Source organism: Neopelma chrysocephalum, unplaced genomic scaffold (genome assembly GCF_003984885.1).
Source record: "Neopelma chrysocephalum unplaced genomic scaffold, ASM398488v2 Primary Assembly neopelma1_59, whole genome shotgun sequence".
NCBI classification, from domain to species: Eukaryota; Metazoa; Chordata; class Aves; order Passeriformes; family Pipridae; genus Neopelma; species Neopelma chrysocephalum.
Window position 1 is genome coordinate 2,867,852 of NW_020897714.1, and position 23,690 is coordinate 2,891,541.

At 35.5% G+C, this 23,690-nt stretch overlaps 1 protein-coding gene across 3 annotated transcripts in view; it reads right to left on the reverse strand.

Annotated features, from left to right (window-relative positions):
- Nucleotides 1-868: 868 nt before the first annotated feature.
- The window catches only part of ZFC3H1 (zinc finger C3H1-type containing), a 42,628-nt gene continuing 19,806 nt past the window's right edge, over nt 869-23,690 (reverse strand). For 2 of the 3 annotated variants that reach the window (XM_027679714.1, XM_027679713.1), the window contains exons 14-35: nt 23,503-23,634; nt 22,261-22,809; nt 22,070-22,179; nt 20,712-20,843; nt 19,606-19,727; nt 18,953-19,054; nt 18,476-18,592; nt 17,419-17,602; nt 15,482-15,668; nt 14,821-15,012; nt 12,726-12,963; nt 11,536-11,641; nt 11,261-11,459; nt 10,696-10,790; nt 9,628-9,738; nt 7,321-7,425; nt 7,066-7,231; nt 6,236-6,336; nt 4,963-5,064; nt 4,323-4,362; nt 1,844-1,906; nt 869-1,718 (exon numbers count right to left, since the gene is read on the reverse strand). In XM_027679714.1, coding sequence (XP_027535515.1) covers nt 1,581-1,718; nt 1,844-1,906; nt 4,323-4,362; nt 4,963-5,064; nt 6,236-6,336; nt 7,066-7,231; nt 7,321-7,425; nt 9,628-9,738; nt 10,696-10,790; nt 11,261-11,459; nt 11,536-11,641; nt 12,726-12,963; nt 14,821-15,012; nt 15,482-15,668; nt 17,419-17,602; nt 18,476-18,592; nt 18,953-19,054; nt 19,606-19,727; nt 20,712-20,843; nt 22,070-22,179; nt 22,261-22,809; nt 23,503-23,634 — 3,291 coding nt within the window. In that variant the 3' untranslated portion in view covers nt 869-1,580. Of the gene's footprint in view, nt 1,719-1,812; nt 1,907-4,322; nt 4,363-4,962; nt 5,065-6,235; nt 6,337-7,065; nt 7,232-7,320; nt 7,426-9,627; nt 9,739-10,695; nt 10,791-11,260; nt 11,460-11,535; nt 11,642-12,725; nt 12,964-14,820; nt 15,013-15,481; nt 15,669-17,418; nt 17,603-18,475; nt 18,593-18,952; nt 19,055-19,605; nt 19,728-20,711; nt 20,844-22,069; nt 22,180-22,260; nt 22,810-23,502; nt 23,635-23,690 lie in introns of all 3 variants that reach the window. The other variant, XM_027679715.1, reaches the window with a different exon arrangement.

Sequence of the window (23,690 nt, forward strand, 5' to 3'; positions counted from 1 at the left end):
TTTCTATTTCTAATAGTGGAATAGGTAAAATGGTATCCCACTAAAATAAACACTGCTGCAGAAAAATACCTGTTTATCTGCAAATTTTTAAAGACAAATTACGAAAAAATATTTGTGCAATATAAGTCAGCATTTACCAAACTTGACAGGTTTTTAATTAAAAAAAAAATTAAGTACTGCACTTTTGTGGTCTGTGTCATACTACATAAGTGTGGAAAAAACCCAAGATACTACCCTACTACAACGAAGAACAGGTTTGAGTCAGCTTTTCTGATACCAGTTTTGTAGTCTGCATGCTTAACTTCAGCTAAAGTAAGGGGTTTGAAAGCTGCTGGAAGCTGTATGTCACAAACCACTTTGCCTCAAACATGAAGACCACTCATTTACTGGCATCTTCATAAATCACCTATGCAATTGGTACTACAACCCTCTTTTGATATGATTTTGCACAGATGGAAAAACAGGTGGAAAGCCAACCTGATGTGAACAGCCCCATCACTGGTTCAGTGGGCTGACAACATCTCTCTGCGATGTACATGGAGCAGTTTTGGAAAGTGGGCCTCATTTGATTTAAGGCAAAAAGGATAATATAAAATGCATTTCCCATTACTGAAGTGGTATTATTGAAAGGTATAGTCATTATGGGACAAACATCTGTGTACCTGAGGCAAGGGGATGAAAAAAAAACCAAGGGATGTAGTTATTCCACATCCACAACAGGCAGGTCAACCACATTTGCCTACCTTTTGATCAAAATTAAAAAAGACACCAATTTTTTTTTCGAGAAGTCAGCTTGTATTGAGAATATCTCTGTGAAAGCACCTGTAATACCCCAAGGTAGTACCAAAACAAAAACAGATCAGTATTATTTTTCTTTAAACTGTTAAACTTTATTATAAATTAAAATTTCTTTACAAAAAATTGCACATAATTGACCACTCTTAGGTTCTGATGCACTGGCATTTGCAATAGTTTCTTTAATCTTCAAGTTTAATAGTCTCTGCCATGAGTCCAATGCAGAAAAGGGCAGTAAGCAACCCTCTTAGAGCCTTCAAGTGCAAGAAGCATACTTGTGGCCACGGCAGTTACACTTTCCTTAAGAGCGGCTGCTTTTGTTTTAAATCCTGTAATGAAAAAGTCTCAAAAAAGGTTTAAAAAAGGAAAAACCCAAAATGGACTACTTGCTTTTTACTGTAAACACAGCCCAGTAAATTAATCCGAAACACAGATCTCTCAGGCATCAGCGAGAGTGTCAAGTGAATCAGGAACAGCAAAACAAAGAAAAGAGTAAATAAAAAGAAAACATAAAAAAATAAAGTCTGTCATTTTGATTAACTATACTTACGTAGATGACGTTATGAGAATCTGGCAGGGCCCAGAAGCAAGGCCAGACAGGGAGTTCATGTTTCCAGAAGGTGGTCATGTTAATTGCTTCCAGGTTCAAGGAAAGCAGACCGGAGACTTGATATGCTCAGCAATACTCATCTGCCTTACACAGATGTTAGGGCATGGATCAGCCTGAAGAACCATTCAACTGATTTTGGCATTTTATAGGACTTATGGCTGACCATACTGAGTGTTCAGTAATTCTTGTTTTCTGTTCTGTAAGTGTTTAAATTTAAAAGCTCATCTAGGCTGACTCCAACCTCTTGGCACTTGGAAACTAGTTTTTTCAGGTTATCAGTTTTACCTCCTCCTGATGCTTCAAACAAGAGTTGCTGAAAGAGAGGGGGAAGCAGATATAAGATTTAGCCAGAGCCTGAGCATCACCACATCTATGGATATGGGATATGCAGAAAATTTATATGAAACCTCAAACTGAATCATAAGGAGAAAACATTACATCTTTCCACAGTGTTGCACACAGAGGTAACTTCTGAAGGGCTCTCTGATATAAATGATGGACCTGCAAAATAAAGGCAAGTATTACAAGTCAGCACAATTTCATGCACTCAAAATGAATGATTTGAAGCACAAAAATCTCTTGCAATAATTTTAAAAATACTTTTGAAGTAAAGCATTAAATTGCTACTAAAAGCAAAGGCAAGTTTATGTCTGACCTTAATTCTGACCCTTGTATGAACATGACTAGTTACATGAGTACGTTCTATTTTTCTTCACAAGATTCTTGCCTCATTCATTGCACAGGATGGAACACATTCAGAGAATGAAGCAGCTTACTGAATATTTCTCTTTCACCACTCAATATGTAGTCTCAAGGTCTTGTTTATTGCATATCATCCCAATCCTGCAATAAAAATAACTGTTTCATGGGGTTTTTTTCATTCAGCCTCTATGTGTACTTTAACAATCAGTCTGAGTTTTTGCAATTCTCAAAGAAAATGGTTTTACCATTTTATTGTTCAAAATAGAGGACCAAAACATTTAATGCTAGTACTTACTCAAGTCTCCAACTACTGGTATCTAAAGTACCAGCTTCAATCAGAGTCACTAGGGGAGGTATTTGTTGGCATTTTAAATACTTGTACCCATTTTTATATTCTTTTAACAAACCTTTACATAACCTCTGAAGAGAATAAGTGACCGGTTCTCCAGGAACAGGAAATCCAGAATCTGAATCACAATTCAATTTTAAACCAATATCCTACTTGTTTACTAGAAAATCTAGTTATCTGGAACAACCACTGATTTGTGTAAACAGTTTTAAGTGCTCACTACATCCCAAACTAAGACACCCCGCCCAAAAAAACCCCAAGTGCACTGTGTGTACCTACTTAAGTGATTTTAGCACATGCCATATAGTTAGTGAGGTGGTTGCAGAAGAAAACCATGTGATTTCTTCTGGGTGTAATCCAGCTACAATGTTTCACATATGCCTTCATTTTAATTGGTTCATTTTCTTTAAAGGCCCTCTTTTTGATGCATTTGAAATATATTTTTCTAACCAAACAAATCTTTTCAGTCACCAGCCTTACTATAGGCAGTGCCTTAAGATGTAGTCCATCTAATACAATGACTGAAGCAGGGATCTGTGACTAATTACAGATTACACCAAACCAACACAGAGACAGAATTAAGGTTGAATAGGCAACCATGCCTTTGATATCTCCTGACTTTGAATTATTTGATCTTACAAACCAAATAACTCTGCTTGGGGGATGTTCTTTTTAAACATTCTAGGGGACAGCAAAAAAGGAAAGAAAAGATTTCATATGCAAGTCTAACAATAGCCATGCTACCCCTTATGGATCAGTTAAGTTTTAACATGGATTCAAAAGAAAGACCACAGACAAAAAAAGAAGGTTGCTAAGAAGTCACTAAAAGAATGGCACAAAACAAGATACAGCAAAGAAGTTAGCTCAAAGACACCACAAGCAAGCGGTGAGTCACAAATCTAGGGCCTCATGATAACCCCCCAGCCCCAAATACATAGCATCCTTCCACAGGCAGAAGAATATTTTGATAGCAGCAATACCACGAAGATCATTCTGTTTGAACTGAAATGTGATTCAGCTGCTGTGCCAAAAACCTCTTGTATTTGTATATAGTGATTTTTCCCTTCCCTAAGTACCAGTAAGTAACCTTGTTATTTTTGGAGAAAAAGAACTGATGTCTTTTGGGTGGTCATGAACTACTCAAACTCTTTACATACACTCGTTTGGCAGACCCACTCTTCCAACTACTTCACAGAACCAAAGAATGGTTTGGGTTGGAAGGGACCTTACACATCATGTAGTTGCAAACCCCCTGGCATGGGCACCTTCCACTAGACCTGGTTGCTCAAAGGCCCATCCAGTCTGGCTTTGAACACTTCCAGGCACGGGGTATCTGCATCTTCTTTGGGCAACCTGTTTGCGTCTCACCACCCTCACAGTAATTTTTCCTAATATCCAATCTAAACCTGTTAGTTTGAAGCCATTCCTTCTTGTCCTAGTACCACATGCCCTTGTAAGAAGTTCCTCTCCAGCTTTCTTATCTACTTGTAAAGACAGTCATCAGCATCTTCCAGCAAAACAAGTCTTTCTTCCCTCTACTGTATTTTAAGTTCTAGCAATTTCCTCCAGGTAAAAAAAAAAAAAAAAAAAAAATCAAATGGGAGAAGAATACAGCACTCCCAGTAAAGGAAAGATAAATAGAAACAGCATGCCCAAGTACTCATTCATTATACAATCCATTCTACCTTGACTGTCAAAGACATTTCTCACACTTAAGGTAAATGTTATGATGTTTATAAACAAGAATATTTCAACTACCTAGGAATCTTGGGTTTACAAGATGACCATTGCTTTGGATAAAGCCAAGATATGAGAAGTCTTATAGAATTTCAAAATTACTCATTTTAGTACACTGTGTTGACTTACTTCTCTTTGTCCCATTAGAAAGCATTCGGCAGCAATGGCTCTGAGGAAAAGAAATATATACAAACATTTATTCTTGAATTATTTTAAGTGCCATTAGTGGCAGAATACTGGCTGTGGAATGGAATTACTAATTCCTTGAGAAGAAACTGACTAAATTCCAATGAGATTAATCTATATGAAAAGATAAAAATAGCCATTTTTTAAAAACAACCTTACATGAGCAAGACATTTCAGTTGTTCCCCATTATGAACAAACACTGAAGAAAAAGATCAGTTCAGCATCACTGGATAATGGAGAATACTGCTATTGTGATATATAAAGGGGAGGGGTAGAGAGGGGGGGAGACAGAAGTCAATACTTGAATTTAAAAAGGCAACTTGTAAATACATAATTCATATTTATCTGCATAATATCCATTCACATAAATTTCTCCAAGAGGGAAATTTCATTTCTCATTTTTAAGAAGTGACAGTACCTCTGTCTGCTGTAACAAACAATTACTCTCTAAATAATAAGCTAATGAAAGAGAGGCTTCCAGTACAAGCCCAATTGGAAGGACATTTCAGATTTACCTTTGTGATGTAAACCTTATAAACAAAAGCAATATCTATGAAAACAGATGTATGATTGTTGCATTACATTTTCCAGATGGCCAGGCATGTTGGGATATTATATGTAAACATCTTGGCTTGTAGTTTCAGAATTTGAACATTGCTCTCCTCCCAGTATCGCAGAAGCAGTCTGTAAAAGGTATTCATGAGAAAGGAACACTGCTCTAATCACTCGGACCATAATAGCTGCCCAAAGATACAAACACACTACACAAAATCTATTATACCTAATCTGAGCTGAGAATTGCAAGTAGGAAAAAACCCAAGCCACCATATACAATATTAACTGATCATGCTCTCAGAACAAAACAAAACAAAAAATGTTAAAATACACTTTCAGAGAATAACTAAGAAGTATGAAATCAGAGAGAAAATATGATCTTTGCACATTAAAAGATTACAAGTGGAGTACAAATCCACTTTTAGCATGCACAAAGTAACTGCACATTTGAAAGGAGGCAAATTAGTTTTACAGTCATGTGGCTAGAAGTACTGTTTAGTCAGTTCTGCTCACCCATTTCATGCAGTATCAACATTGTTTAAGGGAGCTGCAAGTTCCATCTAGACAGAATCGCAACTTGGTTTAAAATTAAGTCATTCAACTTCATGTGCCAAAGGCAGGTATACTGTCCCCACGCCCATAACCACACACGCTCATTTCAAGTCTTGCTTTGAGTTCTTTGGGGTCATTGTTGATGATGAACAGTGTTTCAGGACTTTTCAAAACTACTCAAATACTCATGCATTCACTGCACCTGAATACAGTAAAACATGGACTCTCTAATCCTGGAAGAGCACATTTTGAAATACTGTTCCAGTAAGAATCAGTGCAATGCTTACATTAACTGGTTCTTTTTCCCATAAGATTTTTTTTTAAATTATGGTTTCTCTTTGCTAAATAAATATCAAGTTAAGTGCTTAAGGTGCACTGTTATAGACTGGTGTATCCATTTTTGTTTGTTCTATGCTGGAACTGTACTTGTAATAGATCAACAAGTAACAACAAGATTTTAACATATATCTGACATTTCTCTACACACTTGAAATTTTGACCACTTTCACTCATCATGTACAATGCAGAGCTAATTGCTGTATAATTATAACCTGTCTGTAGATAGAATAGAACCTTGTCAGATACAAGATTGAGATGATGTCAGAAGGCACAATATGCCTCAAGCAACATGCAATAATAGAGGAAGAGTTTTACTTCCATAGTAGAAAGCAAATCATGCATGTCTTACACAAAAAACAGTAGTTATGTTAACAGTCTGTTGGTCTCGATTATAAGTATTTTTACATACCTCAGTGCAAGTCCAGGATTAGTAGGCATGGTAGAACAAAACCGTTCCAAGGTTTTGGAATGCTGAGATTTTGGAATGCAGCTCAAATAAAAAAGAATTACCTGTAGAATTTGAATTATAAACATTAATCCACTTTATAGCTCTTACTTTGCCAAGAATAATGGAATTACAAACTATGAACACTATGATTAAAGTGAGTTGCCACCTTCAAACCTTATCACTCATGGGTACAGAAATCAATTTGTACAATAAAAAGTTAGTGTCAAGTTGCTAGCACCACACACTAGTCCCTCCAGCCTGCACTGAGTGAGCAAAGAGAAATGCACTGCATGTTAGCAAAATGGGATCCAGGATTTCTATAAGCTTTATTCTGTTTGGGTAATTGCTCAACTTGTTTTTACTCATAACTTTACTCCTTCTGTTTCTCAATGACTGTACTTTCTGAGAAAAAAATGACAGCATAAATACTGTTTCCATCTGTCAGTATTATAGCTCTGCAGACCACTTGTGCTCAGCCATATCCGCCCTCCCTTATACATTTTCTCTTCTCTCTAGAAAAGATAATTTGTCATTAACAGCTCTATTCACAGTGTTAAAACATGGCATAAAGTTTCTCTTTGCCTTACACACCCTTTATTCAAAAGGTTGCTGCTAGATACTCCTCTGCTCAAAACACTACTACCCTCAGACTGTTGCTTCTTTTCCTAGTAACTCCTAGCTTTCAGTGTTCATATATTACTGGTGCTGTATTTGAACAAGTAGATTACAGGTACCTGCTAACAGGTCATCAGCCTCTTTGTTTAGTTTAAACTAAACAGATGCATTTTTACCTTATTATGAAACTCATAATTGGTCCAATAATCAGCAGTACTAAACGGAATTGGGTATCGTGTGGGGACTGTCACCAGACATCTGTTCACTAGATCAGTAAAAAGCTTGAATTCTTGAACTTTGTTGTTGGATCCAACAACTTTGCTATTGATAAAAACAAGGTAACTGGAAGAAAAAAGAAAAGAAAATAGATGGTTCTGGTAGCCTTCATTTAATAGTTGAGATTAATTGACTTTCTTCCCTTACGAACTTACTCTAACCAAATGTTCTGAACAGTTTCCTGTTGCATCACTGCCCCCAGAGCTGCTTCATAAGCATCCAGTGCTTCACCGACACTCGCATGAATAGACTGGCACAAACTGTTTATATAAAAAAATAAAGTGTTGTATGTCACAAACAATACATGTTATTGCACACTAAGAGTAAGACACAATGAAGAATTTCCCATCCTCAGATGCAAGAAAAAACAGTGTTTTCAATTTAGCAGTATCACGATGGATAAGTCTCAAAAGCAGGTAACAAGGAATAATAAAGCAACCATGCAGTTTAAAATGCAACCCTTAAAAACTAATTAAATCTTAGGAATTATCTTCTATTCCTGTAAAGTACCCTTTTACTAACCCTTCTAATATGAATGCTCTAAGTGCCACAGAATGGAGACAAGGCTTGAGTTTCTGTTTGAGCTCCAGAACAATACATTTCAAAGTCAGATTAAAGCCACTTGAGAAATAGTATCAGACTGTGGCAATAAAATCAGTGTTCTGAAACAAGTATTACCAGGATCTGGGGCAGACACACACTGATTATGTCAGGAAAAAAAAGAAACTTGACAAGAAAAGTAAAAAAAAAAAAACCACCTTAATTTTGTTCAACAGCTTCTCAAAAAAAATGTACAGTAAGGCCAACATACAGTACCTCGCCAAAGACAGAAGTAGACACATTCTTTGTTCAAGACGTAGAGAACAATCCTTATTTCAAAGTGTAAAATTACAGTGGGAAAAAGGTAAGACTTTCACTAAGTCATGAGGAGAAAAAAAAAATCCAAAGAAACTAACAACCTCATGAAAGATTACAGAAATACAAAGATAGGGCTGATGTTGCTACCTTGCTACAGAACCCTCCTGACTAGGGTCATATAATCAGAGTGGTTGATTTTACTTGTTTTCCCCAAGAACTACGCACTAAATCACCAATTTGCTACTCTTTCTAAAAAAGCAAGTGCATACATTTCTGTGCACACACACATGTACACACACTGTGATCTTCCCAAGTAAAACACTCTTACATGAGCTTTGAGGCTTTGCTGATTTCAACCTATTTTTTATGTTGCTAAAAGTGAACTTTTATGTGTTTTGTCCTCTGTACCTGAAGAAAGAAAGGACGGATATGCAGGCCCAGATACCTAGACACTTATTGTAGCAAAACTGAAACAGAGACACTCAATTATTAGCTCTGAAAGTAATTTAGGCATTTAATACAAGAGCACTAATTTCCCTTCTTAGAAACAGGTGCTAAAATACAGGAGCACCTGAGCTTAAGACAAGGTCCCTTATGACTAAAAAGTGACCTCAAGTGTCTTAGTAACAACGCTTCTACTGTATAAGTGCCAAACCCAAAACTGACCTTGTGAAGAGATACTTTCTGTTAAAAAAAAAGGCATTTCAGTTGCTATTAATGGACAATACAAAAAGAAAGCATTAAGATAACCTTTATATAAGGTTTAGATTAAGTTTACTTAAAAACCACAGATTTTACCCGTACACTGTCTACCAATTAAAAACGCTAAGCAACAGCAGTGAAGAAGTTCTGAGGAGTCCTCACTCAGTACGTGAAGCATTATCATCCTTGCCCCTTTTACATATCTTAAAAGCCAAACAGCTACTTCTGAAGACTGACAAACCCAGACTATGAAGTTGTAAACTTCTCAAACAGCCTAAGCCAACACTTCAGTAATCACAGTTATGTAACTAGTATAAGTTATAGATGGCTAGTACTTTGGTGTCTGGCAATCCTGTATACTGCTGCTATCAAAAGGAAGAAACAAAAAAAGATGATTGCGTATTCATGATAAAGATGTGTTCCTCTGCAATCTCTTGCAGAAGATCAGGTCAGTTTACTGTAGAGGGGTTTCTCGCCATGAAGAGCTGAAAAAGCAGGTCAAGGAAGGTGGGGAGACCATGACTAAACAGAACAGGGAAATTATTGTAAAATAATAGGGAGACAACTGAAAGACAGGAAAAAGAACAACACTACTAGCAGTAGCAACCTCAAACAAAAGTAAACCAAAAAAATCATTTTGAGATGAACACACCTAGTACTGTTCCCATAGGTCAGAATTTCTGAAAGATTTCTCAAGAGTAGAATTTGACATGCAATTCAGTTTCATAAAATTATCTCCACTGTGAAGCAGGCTGGTAAGTTTTCTAAGGACTGGCAGATCCTTTACCGAAAGAACCCAAAGTGATACACCCTTAGGCAAATAATAAATACTCTGCTTTTTGAAAATGGAATTTACTCAGACCCAAGAGCTGTTTCTCAGAAATTCTTTACAAAAATCTCACCAGTATATCTGCCACAGATATGGGATTTGCTGGTTAATAACATCATCCATAAGATGTTCTTTATAGAGAGGTGATGTAAATTCAATCGGCATTGGAAAATTCAAGAGATATCTACAAGAGAAAAAAGTAGTAGTAATGAGAATATCATCCTACATAGAAGACTTGCTATGTAGATGTAACGTTCAGTTCAAAAGTCCAGATCATGAAAAATACTAAAAAATACACACTTTTCCTAAATTTAGTTTAATTCTAACTAGATACAATTTATACAGAAAGCATTACATAGAAATATAGAAATAGTTAATATAGAAGGCATTTACTCCCTCATTACGTACAGAATTAAATGTTGACTTTTATCTGAGACTTTCCCCGGCCCAAATAAAATACATTACAGCAGAATTGTCTACATACAATCAGCTAGACTACATTACCAGCACTAAATTTCATGTAAACAAATGTAAGCAGGAATAAAATCTAACACCTAACCTAGACATTACAAAACTTCAGCTGCATAAGCTTTAGCACAAAAGGTTTTTGCTTTGAAGGCCTTCAGAAGCATCTATTTTGATCATAAGAAACTTGCATATTTCAAAACTTCAGTAAGTCTCTCAATTAGGTGCTAAAATTCAAGTGGAAAATCATCAGGCTACATATCAAACCTGAGTCTTTTCATCAATAATAATCTGATTAATAGCATGCTGAAACTCTGGACTGAGCTCTTTTGCAAGTGCCTAAATAGAGTATTTTGGATATGCAATTTTAGGCTCCCAGCTTTAAGGGGGGAGGAACCAAAACCAACTTTCACATATATATGATTGATTTTCATTGCCCAAATCCAGACATTTAACTTGCTTGCTGTTTTATCTTTAAATGCTCATAGGTTTACAAATTAGTGTCTATGCAAAAACAAGTATAAACCTTATGAACTACCAAATCATCATTCACTGAAGTTTTGGCAAATCATGCCAAGCTAAAAAATAGAAGAGTTTAAAAGTTCTAGACTATCTTCTTATTCAAGAAAATGCCAATATTGCCAAAATTTAAATTAAAAAAATACTCTAAATGTACCTTAAGAGATCCATGGGACCATGCTGTTGGCAGGTATTCTCAAAGAAAGCTGCCACAAAGTCTTGCAACAGTGGAAGAATACTGCTTGATCTTTCCTGTTTTGTTGTTTGGGTTTTTTTTAAATAAAAAAAAATAAAATCAGACATCAATCTGAAAAGGGCAAGAACAACTTAACCAAAATAAATAACAAGTGGTGTGCCTATCTCTGCAATGCTCCATTGTTTTCATTCTCTCAAGAATGAAATGGGTCACTCAGCAGGCAGCAGAAAAAAGCTGAAAAAATATTACAGGTTCTACTTTTACTTTCTGTTATTCTTGCTTAAGGATATTAACACTGAATTAGAACAATCTAAACTATAAATTTATGATTTTATATAACTTCTACTATCTTTTATCATTTCACTTATCTTCCCAATTACACTTTTCCCATCTATATAAAGGAGCACTAGATATTACAAAAATATAATTAAGATTAATCCATTTGATGAGTATTTCAAACAACACACAAAACCTGGACTTCATAAATCTAGCAGACCAACAAATTAGTTTTGAAGTGGAGTATTACCTGTGAAACAAGAAATTTACACAACCGATAAAAAATTTCTGCATTCTGAGGATTCTTCTCAAAAGCTCCCATCCACACCTTGTAGGCATTGTCACTCTGCTCCATCTGCAAATACAAGGTGGCCAAACTCTCCAAGAGCTGACAGTTGTTAGGACAGAGCTCCAACAAAGACCTGCAAAGTTCAGCAGCAGACTCCCACCTTAAAGAAAAGTAAAGATAAATTTTCAAAAAAAACAGCTGAGTACTCCAGTCAAAAACATCTTGAAGCAACTTACCTTTCAAGAAGTTTCAGCAAAGCTATCATGTTTCTGTAGAGAGGAAAGCAGACAGCTATTCTTTTGTCAGCCTCAAGGCTTTCATCAGTACATGTTTTGACCGCATCTTCAAAACAAAAGTAAAAAATGAAGCCTTTAGACCTCACGCAACATCGAAGTTATTTGAAGCTTTAACATGAAAAAAGTCTCCTTTAACATAATGAAAATATATAAGTGTGGAAAGATATTACTAAGAGTGCTGCTTTTGCAAATTATTAGAAAAAGACAATCTTTAGAAAAGCTTTCTTTACACTTATCACCATGGTGCAAGGACAAAAATCTTTCAGTTTCATCCCTTATTCGTTTCAAAAACAATTTCCTACCAATGAAACACTAAAGCAATATTACAGATAGAAGCATATCACTATATTTAAAATCACATCCCAGATTTCCAGCATAGCTGCTGAAAGCTACTGAGACAAAAGTTAATATAGGATATTATTTTTCTTCTCCGTATCATAAAGAGTTATCCCCATTATCATGGCTACACTGCCTTTACTCCCACAGCTGGGCTACTCCATTGATCCTTGAGTATTTCCACACTGCATTACCACCTGCAGCATATTCTCAGTGGCAACTCAATACTGCTGCTGGCTAACACACTGACATCTATAAATGCTACATAATAGCATTTGTCTGCTACTATAAAGTCTACCTCTGGCAGCAATACAAATAAAGAACTCAATTTCTTCTAATATCTTCATTTTACATCTTAAAAAAAAAAACTATTTAAACTCTGAATTGAGATAAACACATGCATTTCTCTGCCTCTTTTAAGGAAATACGCTAAAAATATTCCAGGAAAATAACTTTGCAATAAACACATCCTGTTAAGCGGAGGAAGGGTAAGAAACAATGACAACAGAAGCTTGGCTTTATGCTTCCAAGAAAACTAGCAGTTACAAGCCACTGACTGGTCTTTTTCTCTGAACCATCATATTCTATCAAGATAAGGCTGCGGCTTTGAACCACAGAGACGAGAACATGGAGTTTCCTCACTGCTCCATTCAAATCAACGTTAAATATTCACTGGATTAATCCAATGACTTAACAGAGTCATCAGCAATATTGCACTGCCTTGAAATTCTAGAGGTTGAATAATATTTCTTGATTTACAACATGTATTAAGTAGTTTACCTCCTTAATCTTACCTTCAAACATAGCTAACAGCATATCAGGATCAGTCTTCACATCTTGAACTGTTTGCCATGGTATTAAAAATGGCTCTTTATGCACAATCCTTGAAGGACTGACATTTGCTGGATCATAGAACTTGACTGGAAGAATACCAAATTCAATTAAATGTATGTAAGCCAGCCAAGCCAAGCAACGGTCACTTACAGTAAGGTGTTCTGATATCATCTTTTCATTTGCTGATTTTAAAGCATTCTGTAAAGGTTAAAAGAAATACATTACATTTAAGATTTAAGAACAGAAAAGGAAACAGGAAGAGTGAGTTTTAATATTCTCAAATCTTTTCCACAGAAAGGACAGGAACTAATTCTTTACATCAATCATCATCATATTCAGTTTATGTTAATGCATGACTATTCAAATCATATGGATGACTTCTAGGAATAGGTTCAGAAAAAATGCAGAAGGTTGTTACTTTGGAAAGAGAGACACTTTGAAAACATGCATCTCCCAACGTGTTCCATTTTTCTGATTAATTCTCCAGTTACTTCCAGTTCCACAAAAGTAATACAATTCATCTACAAGCAGGATTCAGCTTAATATATCCTACTAGGTTTTGTGGGTTTGGGGTTGTTGGTTTGTTTGGGGTTTTTCTTTATTAAGGTCTAGCTATAAAGCTACTAAATTACAGCTAGTCAGATCAACTGAAGCAACCACCATCTCTAGACGTACTGTTTTAAAAAATGTCTTGGAAACTTTACCAAGAACAAGGACAGCGTTTCAAATTTTTCAACTAATCATACACAAAGATAGAATAATCCAGTTAAATCAGCAGATCCCAAATAAAGCAACTGGAGCAAGCAATTTGATAAAGTCTAAACACAAATTGCTCCTGAAACAGAACAGAATCTCATGACTAGTGATGTGCCAACATTTTTTGGGCAAAAGGCAGTATGGTCAAAGAGTGCACTTTCAAGGGAATGAACGTACTTGCAAATTTATGCAAAATTCAGCAGGACACACATCCTGAAATAGATGAAAACTGATGTTTCAAAACAACTTCACTTATTTACTCTTGAAAATATTTACTTCAAAAAAATTGCTTTCAAGTCTTCTAAAAAGGCACACTGCTATTTACTCAGAAGTAGCAGTTACTTAAATATGGTTAATCACTCCCCAAGACATTCAACTACACATTCCAGATTAATATTAAAAAAACCAGAAAGTGTCCAAAAAGTGTTTGGCTTTGTGATTATGCTTTGCAGAAAGGTAAGGGAAACCAATCTGTGTTATCCTCCCATATACTCCGGATTTCCATCTCAATTTGACAGAGTTTCTTCTCCCTCTGTTCTTTTTGGTAATTCAGAGTTACATTTATCAGTACATTTGGGAGAAGCCATCACAGCATTGCACTTTCCCATTCCAGCTGGAGCCAGACCAAACTGCAAGGGCCTCAAACCTCGAGTAACATGTCAGGCTGCAGCAAACAACAGGCATCACCTGCTGGTAGGAATGAAAACCTGCAACTGAAAGGACAGCAGTTCCCACTTTGGGGAGAGGATGTCAGCACTCCATCTCACCCTCAGCCACCACTTTTATCACCTACACAAAAATAAGTCACCTAAATTCTTTCTACAGTCACAGTTTTAGGCTGAGGTAACTCAGTAACTTTGGAGCTCATGAGAGCAATAAGATCCGATTTAAACAGTCTCCAGATTTGAGAGCAGGGCAATACTGTTAGATAACATCATACTATGTTTTTTCCCAAGAACTACTGGTTTGATAATTTCTGTAGTAATTTTGAATACCTGAGGCAATACATTCCTCAATAGGGCCTTCACTGCAAAAACTGTGACGTACTGGAAGTCATGAAATACAGCATGTCCCTAGGAATTATTTTGAGACATAGTGGTCTAGGCTATTAGCTACACAAACAAGGCAAAATAGATAAAAACTCTGAAGGTATATCCAGATTTTACAATGGCATCATATCTCAAAACAGAATCCTCTATTTGCTGAAGGAATTCTCCTAGTGGAAGAAAAAATTCTTCTGAAGTTGAAATTATCAGTCACAGGTATGAAGACACTCCTGGGGTGTAACTCGGGAGTTACCTGCAGCAGAACAAGAGCATTCTGATGTCTTCCTGTAAACAGGCTTAAGTGAACCCTGTAGAGGAGAGTCTCCAGCAGCTGAAAGGACACAAGATTTGGATTTTCTCCTCCCTTTGTCACATCCATTAGGAACTGCAACATCCTACCACATACATAGTCTTTTCCATCAAAGGAATTCTCCAAATTCAAAAACTAGAGAGAAATAAATCACATTAATAATAACAATCAGAATACAAGTAAAGCTTATAAGCCAATGTTTAAAAATCACAGAAATCACAAATTTTCAATAGTGTCTTTCACTTTCTTATTGAACTGTATTTCCCTCCCTCGCACCAAATTTTCACATTAAACCTCAAAAGATACCATTTTTAATATATGTAAGAACAAACAGCCAATTTTTGCAAAGCTTAAGTAACAAAAAATAAGCAACAAAACATCTTGATTTTAAATAACTTTTATTACCTGAGGAAAAGTGATGACTTCTACAAATAACCTGCAAGCAGAACTTGAGTTGCTTCATTTTCTGAGCAACTTCTGAGTTTTCAAAAAGCTACAGTGCTTTTCATTTCACACTTTCCCTGTCATATGTACTGGCTTTCTACAGTAGAAAATGCACACTTACAGGAACATTTCACATACGCTTTTTTTTTTTTTTACTTACTGTCCACCAGATTTGATAAGAAGGAGCATATTCCACTGCTGTTTCACACATTTCCTGTATCTCCTCCTTGGTTCCTCTTTTTGAGAAAAGTCTGAGGTAATGACACCAAATTTCAGGATTTTCTTTGTTGTTCTCAAGGGCTCGAGCCAAAACATTTAAAGTAGAATCTAAACACTCAGATGATGAGCTGTAGGAGTTAAAAAGAAAAGCACTCACATCACTTGTGTTGGTATAATGACTTACACAATATCAAATATGAAAATGAATGCTTTGAATTAGAATGGAAGTCATACACACTTAGCCATCTTTTTTTAAAATGTGTTGTCCTTTACTATCAAAGTTTCAGTAGTTTTTCATCCTTCAAAGGTTATTACGTGCGATTATCATAGTGCACAGAAATATGAGTATTCTAGGAAAAGAGTGCCAATTCAAATAAGGGTCCAGTTTAATGAAAATGGGTAAGATTCATCTGTAAGCAAAGTTCTCAAGCTGCAAGCATATAAAGGCATTTACATTGCACAGGCTTAAGAACTTCAAAGGTATAGTAAAGTAAGTTATTATATTTTTGTTAAATATTTACTTTCTACAGTCATTAAATATAAGCACATCATACAGGTTCTCTGCCTCTAAACCATTTAAAAAAATGAAATTTTACTTTTTGAGATAACTATCATAAGATGATACCCACAAAGTAATATTTGTTCAAATAACTGACTATAATGCAAACCACAAAGCTGAGCTTTAATTCATAGACAAACTTGCATAAAACCACAGAATGCTTCTGAGGCCACGTTTATTCTGAAAACATCTTTGGAAATTATTTTGCATAGACAGAGAGGAAAAGAAGTTCCAAAATAAAAGTAATGCAATTAACCGTAAGTCTGATGCTTTCCCAACCCCTTTTATCACGACTTCACCTACCACACCACTCAAGTTTCTTCAGAGTACTGAGGAAGGGGAGAATAGAGGAGGTGGCTGTTTAAAGAAAAGGATGCATTGTTTTCCATTAGGTTTTCTCCCTTCTTTTCTTGGTCGTTTCCCAAGGACACTTATATTTAAGTGTGCTCTTCTCACACTGCCACTTGCTGGTAGTATTTTCCTTTGAGTACCAGCCTTTCCAGTTCTATCCCTTCTATTGTTCAGGCACCTACTGATACAGCTAAACTGATCTTTTGCTACCTTTTCCATTATCTACAGTTTAAACGAGGGGCTTGTAAAGCAGAGCTGCTCTTCTCCATTCCCTGTTGCAGTTGCTTAAGTCAGTACCTCACTATTAAAACTGAAGTCAATCAATTGTCATGATGGATGAAACCATTGTGACAGAATTCCCGCTGAAATGATGTGACTGCCAATAAAAACATGGTACCCTGCAGTATAATTTTAAGGAAGAGAAGCTAGAGAAACTTAGAAATCCAAAAGTTAAAAAATATAAAATAAGAAACCGAGCAATCAACTGGGCCATTTCTACAGGGATAAAACCACCTAGCAGAACTGTTCTTATAGGAAAGCTTTCTCATGGAAGTAATTTCAAACATTATTCCAACCATTCACTCTGTAGTAGAGGAGTAAATGATTTGAGATGATTGGTCCACTACTTGACCACTGGAAGTATAACATTCCACCGTAGTCTCAAAACACGTTAAGTTGTGCACTTTTCAAACATGAACAATTATTTCTCCCACACTGCTTTCCATCACCTTCCATTCTGAATCAGAACCTACCCAAAGATAAACCATCAGTGCAATTTATTACTCATATGCAATACTACATACAGCAGGAAATCTGATCTAATCTATTTTTAACCTGCTCTTAAGTAATAAATTATTTGTGTTGTTGTTGTAGAAAGTTCTTTAACATCAAAAAGGAAACTTGATCATAGCAGCATGGTTAAATCAAACCTAAATGTAGCAATCCAATCTAAAATGCAGGAGACATACCCTTCATTTTGATTCAAGTATTTATATGCAAGTTTAATCCAAAGCTGTACATCACAGGGGTTTTCTTGGACACTTGCTTCCAAGTTGGAAATGTCATCAGTCTCACTTGTAAAATACCGGACATCATCTGGAGTCACCACGGCATCAAGCACTGGAACTCTTTTTTTATGTTCTGTGGGATGTGCTGCAAAAATATTTAAAAAAAAAAAAAAAAGGTTATTTTCAAAACAGAAGTGACCTGAAAGATCAGAACTCACACAAGAGGTGCATTTATATATTTCAAATAGAGCTACTGACCAGAGCAAAATATGGTTATTTCAACATCCTTTAAAACTTAAAACCATGCTGTTTGTAGAGAACTGGTTATATTTCAAATGTGAAGGAAAAAATTAAATAGCCCTAAAAGGCTGACTTGATCAAGAGACATCAAATAAGCCAGTTATTTCGGCAGCATTAGGAACTAGACCCATTTGACAAAGAAAAATTCTGAGTCTCTAAAAATCCTTTTTAGAAGATTTGCTAACAAATCCAAACACTCCTACTTGCATGAGTCACCTGTGAAACACCGTCGTGTTACTGACACTCTAGCAAGCTTCCAAGTCTCAAATGCTGCTTAACTGCAGTTTTTTTTAACTGCTGACCTCACACCAAATTGTAACTCTGTAAGAATTTAAGATAACTGAACACGTGAGGTTATCTTAAGGGTTCAGGGGTGGAATAAAAATTTTAAAAAATCCTAATGATACACGGACAAAGCTGAAACATTCTAGGGAATTAGTTCCTTATGCTCCTTTAATAACAGGTAATTAGAAATTCCACCTTTATTTCCAGTCACATATTACAGGAAAAAGAATCTGGTAAAAATACAACTGACTTATATCAAACTTTACCCAAAAATGTATGGAAAATAAAGTTTGCATGCAGGAAGTATAAAGTCAAGAGAGCTATTAAAATCACTAGTTTTTTTAAGAACTACTTTAAAATCAGGTGTTTGGAAGAGGTTGACAGGTATTTTTCTTCAGTGCTCTTTTTCATTCAAGCCACACATCCAGATTACCATATTTAATAGGTCCAACAAACTGCTCCTCTTCACTGCTGCTACTATCTAACAGGGGTTTTCTCCAGTATTTTGGTCTCCACTTCCTTTTCTCTTTCCATGTTGTATGTGGAGGTGCTGTAAACAAAGTAATAGAAATTGTTTTCCTTTTCTGTATTCAAGAATAAAACGTTTTTAGATTTAGATTTTAGATAAAAAGATTCTATGAGTACAACACAAGTGTATACATTTCAATACTACTTATTTAAAATTTATTGTGATCAAGGGCATAAGTGATTTCTACAAGTTGCACTCCAAAACTATTACATTATTGCCTTAAAACAAACTCTGCTGCCTTGAACTTACCATAATCAGTATTTATAATACTGAGGTAAACTAAGCAACAAAAAAAATATTCTTGGTTTACGAAATCACTAAGGTACTTACTTAGTTTTAAGAAGTTTATATATATTGTATTTCATCTACCAAGTTACTTACTGTGACTTTTACTCTCATTGACATTGCTGGCCAGAAGAACAGCCATCTGATCCACTGACATACGGTCTCTGTTTATACCAAAAAGTTTTTCAACATATTTTTCTGAAACAAGAATATTTGTAGCTTAGGTAAACATATAAATGAAAATATTTAAGTAACTTAACAGCAATTTAGCACAATCTATGCTAAATTCATAAAATGTGACTGCTTCAAGAGGTATGGTAATTTAACACACTAGCACAAAGAAATGAAAAAATAACTGAGTTCTCTTTGGCAACTTGCCTACATGGCAAAGGCATTGTTATGAAATTCCAGCTCCACTGAAACAGATCAGTCCAGTAGTTACAAAACTGAGGAAGGAAAGAGGGAAAGATTCCATGCTTATTCCTCCCCAGTCCCCTGAATCCCAGCAATACTTTATTGAGTGAAATATTCCTCAGATCCATGATTTTTTTTCTTTTTGTAAAGACATCAAGGTTAATTAACCACTACAAAGGACTGAACTGGACAACTGAAAAAACCTACTGTTTCACATAGCTGTAACTTATATATTGCTTCACATCAAAATCCTTGTGCTCATGGCCTTTAATGAAAACCATTTCCTTCAAAAGTGAATCTTTGGATACCAAAGTGAACAAAAGACTCTTAAAAACCTGTGGCAGTGCTGATCTCCTCATCAGTGCTTTTTTCTGAGCAGCCAATAAGTTCTAAATTGTAAGACAGAATATCCTGAAACAGCTGCTTGCGACTGAGAGTGCAATCTTTCATGTGCTGCCTAAAATAAACAAATGAGCAATTAATACACTAATCACAGCAATAAATTAAGAAAGTTTGTTTTAGTGCAAGTTGGGTGAGGCATAAAGAAAATGATACCCACAGAAAACACTACAGCTTGCTTTGACATTTTGGTTAAATACGTCTAGGCCTTCTCTAAACTTACACCTGTATCAGGAACTTAATCCTAGTCCCCATTATTTCACTTACTCTTTAAAATACATGTCTATACACTCATTTTGCAATAACATAAAACCACAGTATATAGAACTTCCCAGTTCAAATAAGGTAGTTACAAGAATTAGATATCACTTTTTATTTAGAATAATCAAATGATGGTTTGATAACAACAGCTAAAAGCTGATCCAGAAGAGCTAAAGTTCACTCCTATTATAGTTTTCCAGCAATTATAACTTTCCAAATTGAGTTTAATCCTAACCAATTCATATTCATTTTTAAGTGCACAACACTGTTAAACAAGTGATTTTTAAAATACAATTTAACTCCAGTCTTCCAAGAAACAAACTTAGCCAGTATTTTCCCAGAAAACTAGAATTACTCTACTACGATAGTATTATTTTTTTAATCATGTATTTGGTGTATGCTTTTCTTCTCTAGTGTGCTTAACAGCATCAACCACTTCCTAAGGTTCTATGATGGCCTGAAGTTATGAAGCTATGAAGTGAGACCAGTCCCATCTGAATTACTAGGCAACCAAAAGATGAAATGTTCTCTAATAGGCCATACTACTTTTCTAAATATACATCTAAAGAGCCTCCTTTTTCTTCATGGCTTAGATAAAAGGGGTTTTTTTCCCTTCCACCTAATTATCTGCAACAGGGTATCAAAAATAACCTTGCCAAAACTCGTGCATATGATCATATTATCCAGACCATTCAAAGAAATGAAAACCATGCTTATTTCAGACAGGTAGAAATCAAGAAGAGAAGTATAGTTGAAATTAAGAAAATTAAAGAGAACTCACCACTGACAGTCATCATCATTACATGTGCCTGTTAAATCAAAACGGCAGAAACACTGTTTTGGCTCAATCATATTGCTATATGTTATTGAACTGAGGTACAGTTTTTCCTTGGTTCGAAAATACGGACTAAACCTAAAATGAAACAGCACATTATTGTGATGAAGTGTACAAGGCAAGACATCAGTTTTCTAAAAAAATAATCAAAGCTCAGTTTCTCTGTATTAAATATCATTATTTCCAAAACCATGCTACTGACCAAAAGCATCATTAACCTACAAGTTAAGAAGAAGGTAAAGAAAAAGTGGAAGAGGAAGAGAACACCACAGTACTTCTTAATCTAAATAAGTTCTGCTCTAGTATTCTCTTCTTTAGGTGCAGAACTTCATTCATACGAAAACAGGAAGTGTAGTAATGACCCAGTAGGGAAAGCAAACAACTGAAACTGCATTTCAGTAGTTTCTAGAAAATCTCATGCTCTAGGCAGCCTAAGATCAACATCAAATGAAAATGTAAAGAGAACTGTTAAAGATTAACCTGAAGAAACAGTGAACAGATTTTACAATGTGTAAACAAACGAAACCAAGTCTGAGTTGAGCAGACTAATGCTTATTTTAGATCTTTAGCTAAAGTTTGACTACGTCAACTTGGGGATTTCTAGCTCCTTCAGGATGAAGTAATGACCTACACGAAGTTAAAAAGAATACTCATGTTAAGATGGCATCCTTCATCTTTCTCTACTTAAGAGCATAGAAATAAAAAACCTAAAACATATGGTAGGATTCAACTGCTGCACTGTAAATTCCAGACTTTTGTTTTCTCAAATTTGATGTGTAGGAATAAAATTCTCCTTAGTCAAAAAACAGATGTGCCAAATTGATTACACTTGGTGTTGATACACAGGTGTTAATGTCAAGTCAGGATGAATCACTGTGCTCATGCCTTTTTCCACTGAGCAGGAATCCAAAAATAGATGATTGGATAAATCTCAACTCAGACATTGTAAATCCTAGCCAAGTTCAGAGACTGCATAACTGAAATATGCTTCTTGGATTTACATATTCATATTGGATATAAAAATCCTGTTTTCAAATGCTTAACTATTATTATTAATTTAGTTATATCAAGCAGCATGCAATGCAATGTAAAAGCAGCATACTGCACAAAAACAAGGGACTTGTACATACCAGAAAACGTGACTAAAATCATTAGATTCCATGAAATAGACAAAATTGTTTAAGGATAGTCAAGTTTGTCACTACGCCTAGTCTTTCTGTACATGCCTAGGTATCTAGGAAAGAGCAGTGATGAATACTTGAACAAGAAAACAGACAAAAGTTAAAGAGCTACAGTCTTCGTACCTGTAGGATTTAAATACTAGAAGAGGACTACGATATGGTCCAAATGGAAATGGTTTCACTTCAGTTTGTTTATTTTGAGATGTAAGAAAATCCACGTCCACTGAAATTTCCTAGGAAACATAAACAGATACACCGTAATTGCAATACCACCTAATAAAGACAAGCTTCATGTTTAGTTGTAAAACACTTACCTGACCACACAACAGATCTTCCTTAGGTACTATAGAGGCAGTACTTGTCAGCAGCAGCTCTTTCAAGCTGTCAGCTTTAGCATAAAGTTTTTTCAGTTCATCAATATTCAACCCAAGGAAGAGCTCACGCTCCTCTGAAGCCTTTTTAGAAACTTTGTTTATAGTTTCTTGCTTCGGAGTGTCCATGTGTTTAAGATTTGGTTTAGTGAAAGAATTAGATTCTCTGAAAGATCTCCTTCGTTCTCGGTTTGAATTAGACAGAACTTCATCATCAAAGTAATTTTCTTCACTGTCCAAAGTCAACTTGTCCTGTGTAAGGTCATGAAGTGATGGCTGAGGTAATGTAAATTCAGATTCCTCTTCTGCATGAAGTGTAGCATTTGATTGTTCCTTGGTTTGAAGTGCACGGGCTTCCTTCAATTTCTGAATTTTAAGAGCATATTCATATTCTAGTTGTTGAAGTCGTTTTTTCTCTAGTGCGATCAATTCTGCTGAATGCTTTTTCGGACTTGATGCAGGGGAGGTCTCCAATTTCAACATTTTGCTTGGCTGAAAAGAAAAATTTCCTTTTATTTCATTTTCTCATCTACTGATTATTGACAGGAAGTAAAAAATAGGCAAAATGTTTAATTCAGAATTTATAAAAACATATTTTAAAAAAGTCCTGCCTGAAAATTTCAACAAACAGCAGAAAAACCACAAAAGAGTTTGTCACAATTCAACTGGTAGGTTTGCAGGTTTTGCGATAAAAGTTAGCCTACATAATGTACAGGCTTAAACAGAAGTTTTGGCCACACTTAAAAGGTGAGCTATAAAGCAAGTACATACAGTAATGTTGGGAGTGCAAACACAAAAATTTACAAAAATATTTTAGCCTTGTTTTTCTGCATTTTGTTTTCAAAACAATATCAGAGCTCCTCTTCAGCAACTTCGCTTGATAGTTTTAACAAAATCATTGATGCCTACAGACAGTAAAGTACTTCCTGCCTTCCTTCACAGGAACATAGCTCCTCTTATTTATCTATGCACAGCATTCCCCTACCATAGAAATGTAGGTTTTGAACAGTTTTCTTTCTGAACTCATTAATGCCTTTTTTGTTGAATCCTCAAAAATGCACACAACCATTAGGAAGATTCCCTGCAGTGCTTTTGAAATGTTTTCCTGAAATTCCATTTGAACTTCCTTAATCAAAATTGCTACTCTTTTTCAAGTAAAGTTGATTTAAGAGCACATTGACTTACGCCAAGATGATCTTGCTCTAGCTTTCGTTTCCCAATTTCCTTACTTGCTACTGCTTTTGCTCGAGCAAGTTCTTCTCCGTATTTCAGTGCCAGAGCTTTTTTTACTGTAACTCGCTGTTGAACTTTATGAATCTTAAAAAACAAATAAACAAAATACTACGGTAAGGTCCAGATTTACAGATATGACC